The sequence below is a fragment of the Hyaena hyaena genome, unplaced genomic scaffold (assembly GCF_003009895.1).
Source record: "Hyaena hyaena isolate Hyena2069 unplaced genomic scaffold, ASM300989v1 scaffold_316, whole genome shotgun sequence".
NCBI classification, from domain to species: Eukaryota; Metazoa; Chordata; class Mammalia; order Carnivora; family Hyaenidae; genus Hyaena; species Hyaena hyaena.
In genome coordinates, this window is record NW_024080946.1 from 1,695,614 (window position 1) to 1,702,753 (window position 7,140).

The window sequence follows — 7,140 nt, forward strand, 5'->3', positions numbered from 1 at the left end:
GGGGCGGGGCCCGGGGCCGGGGGCGTGGCCTCAGCCCAGGGTCTGCGGGGCCGTGCACAGCAGGCCGGCCAGCAGAGCCAGGCCCAGCGTGGCCACGGCCGCCAGCGCCACGTCGCACCAGACGCCCGGGTAGGCCCAGGGCGCCCGCAGCTGCCAGCCGCAGCTGCCCAGCTGGTAGCCGGTGAGCTGGCCGAGCGGGCGGCCGGCGGCGAGCTGGGGGCTGGCGCAGCGGACGCGCTGCAGGGCCTGCGGCTCGCGGTCCTCCAGCCAGAGGCGCAGGTAGGCGAGGCCGCAGTCGCAGCGCCAGGGGTTCTGAGTCACGTCCAGGGTCTGCAGCTGGGGCAGGCGGTCGAAGGCGCCCGGAGGCACGGAGCTGAGGCTGTTGTTGGCCAGCAGCAGGTGGCGGGTGTGCGCGGGCAGCGCGGGCAGGGCCGTGAGCCCCCGGCCCCCGCAGTCCACCGCCAGCCCCATGGTCTCCAAGGCCCGGCAGGTGCACTCCGCCGGGCAGTCCTCGGTGGCCGCGGCCGCGGCCCAGAGCAGCAGCAGGGACCCCCAGGTGGGCATTGGCAGGCTGGCTGTGGGGACAGTGGCCGCGAGGTGAGGGAGGGCCCGCGGCCAGCACCCCGTGCCAAGGGCCAGCGGGCTTGACCTGGGACAAGGGACAACCCGCCCCCCCCTTCTCAGGCCTCAGCTTTCCCTCTGTGAAATGGAGCGGTGAAGACAGAAGGCAGGCTCCCAACCCAGGCCTGGCTGAGCCTCACTGGACACTAGGAAGGCAGGACGGTGAGCGTGGCTGTGATGGGGGAGGGGAGGGGGGTGAGAACGTTCCTGGGAAGGGACCTCCTGGCCCCTCGCAGAGGCCCCAGCCCCAGCTCGGGGGTGAGGGGCACCGAGGCCTGCTAGAAAATTCCGCGTTATGACCCCAGGCCCCAGGCTCCTCCAGGCCCCTACATCAGACCCTGGGGTCAGGCTGCTGGGGTGGGTTTCACAGACCCCACCTGGTCCCACCCGTTCTAAACCGCCCGCGTGCCTGTGGCCGAGTGAACGCTGAGGTGAAAGCCAATGTGGGCAAGTGGGTGCGGCAGGGAGGTTCCCTGTGGAAAGCCACGCGTGGGGGGGTAATGCTCAGAGTTGGGGGAAGGGAGGCCCGAGAGGAGAGTGACAGCGCAGGGTCACCGAGCGAGCGATCTGCGTCAGAGAACGGACTCCGACTCAGGCCTCGTGAGCTCCAGGCGGCTCCTGCCTGGTCACTGACTTCCCCAGGAGCGGCCCCCCTTCCCAAGACAGGCCCTCCCCCCAGGGCCTGGCCCGCCGCACACTTGCTGTGAATATGAGTTGAATAAACCCAGGAGCCGGTGTCTTGGAGCGAGTCCCCCCGCCCAGTCCCATCTGGAGCCGACCCGAAGGTGGGACACAGGCATGCCTCCTCGGTGGCTGGCCTCCCCGGCCAGGCCCTGCCCCCCGTCCCACCTGGGGTGGGGGGGAGGCAGTGCTGGGTAATGAGGGCCACTTACTTGTGAGGCCTGCAGTTGGCACCCCCTTCGGCGGCCTCAGCTGTCCTGGTTGGGGCTGAAGTGCAGCTGCATGCAAGGGAGCCAGTGGTGGTGGCCGCTCTTGAGTGACAGGAAGGAAGTGATGAAAACAGCCTGGCTTATCCCCCCACTGCAGCCTGGGGGGCACTATCTCCGGGGGCAGCCGGCGCTCGGGGATCCGGGGCCTTGGGCCCAGAACGGTAGGTTGATCCTGGTGTACGGAAGGGGGTCCCGCGAGCTATGCCATGTGCCACAGCGCCTCACTGGGCCTCCGTACAGGGTCTTCGGGAGGACCTGGGAGTCCCCTCCCCAGGGCGGGCGGGGGGGGATGGTTTCCAGGAGAAGCCTCGGAGCTGAGCGGCTTCGCTCCTTGTTCCTCCAAATCGCAGATTTTCTCATCTGTAAAATGGGAGCAATAAGAGCTGTCCTGCTTGAGCACAGGGTGTGGGCGGGGCAACTCCCACGGGCTGAGAATCCCATGGGGGTTTTTCATTTTCTTCGGTCCTTCGGAATAGGTCAAGGAGAAGGTCACTTTCTGGCGCCACTGTGTCTTCAGCACCTTCTAACGCTTCCTGGTCCTGTCCTTTTCTGTCCCAGGACACCGCAGTCTGGGGCTCCGTTTCCATCAGACATCGGTCTCTAGCTAGAATTTAAAACCGTTTTTAAATTTACATTATGTTTATTTCTAGAACTACACTTGACTTAGGGGAGTGACAGCAGCTTTCCATTTATGTTAACGATATAAAGTTCCCTTTAAAAGACCAATGTATTTTGGGGGCGCCTGGGGGTCTCAGTCAGTTAAGCACCCGACTTCGGCTCAGGTCATGATCTCACGGTTCATGAGTTTGAGCCTCGCATCGGGCTCTGTGCTGACAGCTCAGAGCCTGGAGCCTGTTTCAGATTCTGTGTCTCCCTCAGTCTCTGTCCCTCCCCCACTCGCTCTCTGTCTTGCTCTCTCTCAAAAATAAATAATCAAACAAAAAAAATTAAATGCCCCCTGAACACGCTACCCTAGACCCACGAGAACATTCCTTGTGTTCACACAGAATGTGGGCGTTTTATTTTTTTAGCGTCTGGCAGCGCTCAGCCCGCTTCTAGGCGTGGAGTGGCCACCATCCACGTGTGTGTCCGTCACCCGCACAGGGCCTCCCTGAGGGCAGGAACCGTCTCCAGGGCCCGGGGACAGTGCCGAGGTCAGTGCCTGCACGTCGCAGGTCCTCACTGAGTCCGCGCTGGGTGCTTGCAGGAGGAGCCCATGCTTGGACTCTGTCCGATCCCATCCGCAGGGAGGACCCTGGCCCTTTTCTAACCTGACCCCTCACTGTGTGGCTGCCGGATGCTGGCAGGAAGCCAGAGGGGAGGCGCGGCTCGCCCGAGCGGCCTTCTGCCCCCAGGACACCTGGGATTGGGTTTGCTTGTGTGTGTGTGTGTGTGTGTGTGTGTGTGTGTTTAATATTTATTTTTGAGACAGACAGAACATGAGCAGGGGAGGGGCAGAGAGAGAGGGAGACACAGAATCCAAAGCAGGCTCCAGGCTCTGAGCTGTCAGCACAGAGCCCGACATGGGGCCCGAACCCACAAACCGCGAGATCAGAACCTCAGCCAAAGTTGACTGAGCCCCCCAGGCGCCCCTGTTTTTGCCCGTTTTGTCCGCACAGAGCTGGGCTCAGGGCTCGATCCCACGAACCATGAATCACAACCTGAGCCACAGTCGGACGCTCAACTGGCTGAACCACACAGGCGCCCCAAGGCCTTCTTGTTCCTTCGTGTGCGCCCCTCTCAGGCTAGCGTCCTGGCCGGGGCACCCTGCTAGCCCCGGGGGGTCCTTGGGTTCTCACCCTCCACTCGGCCCAGCTCTGCTCTCCGGGAAGGAGCCGGGCATCACCTTCCCGGGAAGCCCAGCAGTACCAGGCCACCAGGAGTGCCCGAAGGGCCGGCCCCCCCAACCTTCCGATGCCCGCCCAGAGCGGGGTGGGAGGGTGGCATCGGTCCCCGGAATCATGCGTGCCGTGAAGATCGCTTCCTGCAGGGGGTCACCTGGCAGAAACTTGGTGAACACACTCCTTGGAGCCTGGACCCCAGACAGGACTTGTGGACGGACTGGCCTTGTGGGGACGGACTCCCAGTGAGTGGGGGTCCCCCAGCCCCCCAGGCTGCGTTTCCTGACCTGACCCGACCTACTTGGGCCTCTGAGAGCTTCTTGTTTTTACCATGTACAATTAAAACAAAAAGGGGGGGACAGAGGAGAACTCATTTTTGTGGTGGCAACATCGAACGTTCAGACGCGCAGGTGGGAAGAAGACAGTAACATGTTCCCTCAATTCTAATACCAGGCGGGCTTGCCTTTGGGTTTTTTCCTGTGTGTACTTTTTTTTTTTCTTACCCGAATCGGGTCACTTGGGGCCCACGCTCTTTCTGGAACCTCCGTTTCCCACCTGTGAAACACCCACATGTGTCCCCAGCATTGGCCAGGATTCCACTGTAGGCATGTGGCACCTTTTATTTCAGGAATCTCTGGGCGTAGGGAACATGCCCCGCTCTCCTTATCTCGGTCGGACAGGCCTTCGTGGGGGCTGAGCGGGGAGGGGGCAGCTCTCGGGGCTTCCTGAGGTGGGGAGGCTCCTCCTTCCAGGGCTGCCCGAGTTGGCTGACCTGGTCGGTTACGCCATTTTCCCTGTGGAGAAACAGGCATTCTCCGCTCCTGCGCCTTCAGGCTCCTTCCTAGGTCCCCCCCTACTGCCTATACATGGAGGCCCCTTCTGTCTGGCCCCCTCCTCCTCTCAGTCTGCATACACGCCTATGACCTCTTTCATTCTGGAAAGATCTGCGTGTGTGTGCGCGCGCGCGCAGGTTTCCAACACCACCGCCCGCCCCCTCGTCCCCGTGGGCTGATGACTGTCCCAGTCGCCACTTCCCACGGGCACCAAGTCTTCTGTCTTAGCCCCGTCACCCAGCCGGAGTCCGGGGGACCGTGAGGGACGTCCTCTGTCCCCGCCCCCGCCGCGCTGGCCAGGCGCCTCCGCCTGTCGGTGGCCTCGGTCCCCTTCGGGCGGCTCCGCTCACTCCGCGCGCCTCCTGGGCCCCGCCCTCCACCGCCTCCAGCCACGCTCGCTGCTCCCCTTCCGGGACATCCTCCGCTGCTTCCAGGACCCTGACCGCTCGCTGCTCCCCGACGCCTGTCGTCTGCCAGGCCACCTGCTGCGGTCGCTCGTCTTCTGGGAGCCCCCGCTTCACGTGCGCGGCTTCCCGGGCCCCATGAGCACCGCCCTCCCCTCTGTGATCCCAGCACCCACGCGGATGGCCCTTGGGCACCCCGGCCTCTCCCTGCAGTGCACCCTTGCCCTCTGCCCGCCCCACCCCCCCGGCCCCTCACAGTCCTACCCCAGACGGGCCGTCGCCAGCGGCCACTCCTCTTCCGGCCCTGGATTCGAGGCCGTCCCCCCGACTACACCTCCCCTTCCAGCAAAGCGTTTGAGCACAGCTGCTCTGGGCCTCTGACCTCATCACGCTCTCCAGGCCAGTGACCTGATCACGGCCCTTTCACGCTGTCAGCGTCATGGCCTCACAAGCGGACTCAGGGACGACCACAGTCCTCCAGCGCCCACGCTTCCTTTCTCGCACAGGAATACTTCAGCGGGACACGTGCCCTTCAAGCCAAAGACTACATTTCCCAGCCTCCTTCGCCCTCCAGTGTAGTCATGTGACCAGGCGTGGGCCAATGGGGGAAGAGGAAGAAGGGTTCCACTCTGCTTCCCGCGGGCTGCCGAGGGCGGGGAAGCCATCTTGGCCCATGAGGAGTAGCCCTGACTGGAGAAGAGCAGAGCAGAAAGAGCGAAGGAGCCTGGGTCCGTGATGGTTCTGGAAGGGCCGTCAGGCCCAGGCAGGTGCGCCGGCAGCCCGTGTCCCTCTGAGGGCACACGCCACCCGTCTGCCTGTGGATGTGCCCCTACATGTGGTGCCAGGCCACCTGCGATGCTGGGGCGCCTGGGCGGCTCAGCTGGTTCAGCACCTGACTTCATTCGGCTCGGCCCATGTGGGGCTGTCTGCTTCAGCACAGAGCCTCTGGCCCCCGCTCTCTCGAAAAGACAAAAAGGTCCTGCTGTTATAAGGCTGGGTGGGGAGAATTCCTAGGAGTGCCTTCCAGAACCCCACACCCTAATGCCTAGGGCGGGTGAACCTGATGGGGAGGGCCTGGTCTGCTCAGGCGAGCCCTTGAATGCAGAGAACTTTCTGTGGCTGCTGGCAGAAGCGGAGTGAGAGGGATGCCAGCAGAAAGGGCGGCTGGAGAGATCCAGATGGTAAGGCTGGGTCCACCGTAGACATGTCAAGGTGGGCACACTACCTCCTCAGGAAGGGGGCTGGAAACTGAACACACGTTTCTCTTCCTCATTCTCCACCCCCCCTTTTTTTTTTTGAGAGAGAGAGTGTGCACACAAGCGGGGGAGGGGCAGAGAGAGAGAGAGAATCCCACGCAGGCTCCATGCTCAGCGTGGAGCTGGATGTGGGGCTCGATCTCATGACCGTGAGATCATGACCTGAGCCGAAATCAAGAGTTGACGCTTAACCTTCTGAGCCACTCAGGCGCCCCCTTCTTCCTCATTCTTGAAGCCTCCCACTCCCCTTCACTTGTTTTTCTGTAGAATCCTTCGTTCTGGAACGTGGGGTCAGTACTTACTAGTGGGATTCGGACGGCCGCCTGGAAGACATGACCAACATGGCTGAATCGTACCAGATTCTTAGCAAAACTGCCCAGACCCTGTCCGTCCCTATAAAACCCCGGGCAGGTCTGAAGCAGTAGAAGGCATCTGAAGGCACGCAGAGTTTTGAAGACATTGGCCAGCTGCCTCCCTTGCCAGGCAACCTAATAAAACGCCTTCCTCTTTATCCCCAAACTCTGTCCTTCTGTCATATTTCAGCCCCAGACCGCAGAGGTTGTGACACCAAGGACTTGATGTGTGACTTCGGACTCGGAGAGAAAGCCAGAGCTGGGTGTTGCCGGCGGCTGGAGAGCCCCTGGGAAGGGACACAGCCAGCCCTGTCCACACCACGGGTTGTGAGACCTTAGGCACAGAGCCAAGAGCGGCATTGTGCCCCCGCGTCTGCCCCCCGACCCGTGTGAGATAAGAAAGGAGCGTTGCCGTAAAGCCTCTTCCTTCCTAGTGTTTTCTTACAGCAAGAGAAAACCTTGATGACGGGCCGGCTCCGCTCAGGTGCTCTGCATTCCACCCCCTTGTGAAAAGTCAGGAAAGGAAATCTGGTTCCGAATGGAGGGGGGAGGCGGGCAGGGGGAGCCCGCAGGCCCTCCCACCTGCCGTCACTTACAGCCCTGCAGGAGGGAGACCTGGTTCTCTGATGCTCCCGGACCTCCAAGCAGGTGGGAGGAAGGGCTCCCCCGGCCAGTGACCGGGCAGCTCAGCCAACGACCAGCCACTAGACCCTGGGCTTCTAGTTTACTCCAATGGTTTGTGTGTAGGACAGCCCCTCCCAGCGCCTCCCCTGCCTCCGTAGAAGAGCCTCCTCCTTTCTTCCGCGGACTCGCCTATGGCTCTGCCTCGGATTCGTTGTCTCCGTTGCAGTTCTCTGCTGTTCCAGAAAAGGCTCGTTTTTT

At 62.4% G+C, this 7,140-nt stretch overlaps 1 protein-coding gene across 1 annotated transcript; it reads right to left on the reverse strand.

The window, feature by feature from the left end:
* GP9 (glycoprotein IX platelet) lies at positions 1-1,596 on the reverse strand. The gene is made up of 2 exons (XM_039248617.1): positions 1,515-1,596; positions 1-575 (listed from the first exon to the last, which is right to left on the reverse strand). The coding sequence occupies exon 2, from the start codon at positions 562-564 to the stop codon at positions 31-33; it is 534 nt and encodes a 177-aa protein (XP_039104548.1). The 5' UTR covers positions 565-575; positions 1,515-1,596; the 3' UTR covers positions 1-30.
* Positions 1,597-7,140: the final 5,544 nt, after the last annotated feature.

Excerpts from the sequence above, each read along its gene's own strand:
- GP9 (XM_039248617.1), bottom strand. The coding sequence starts at position 564 with ATGCCCACCTGGGGGTCCCTGCTGCTGCTCTGGGCCGCGGCCGCGGCC.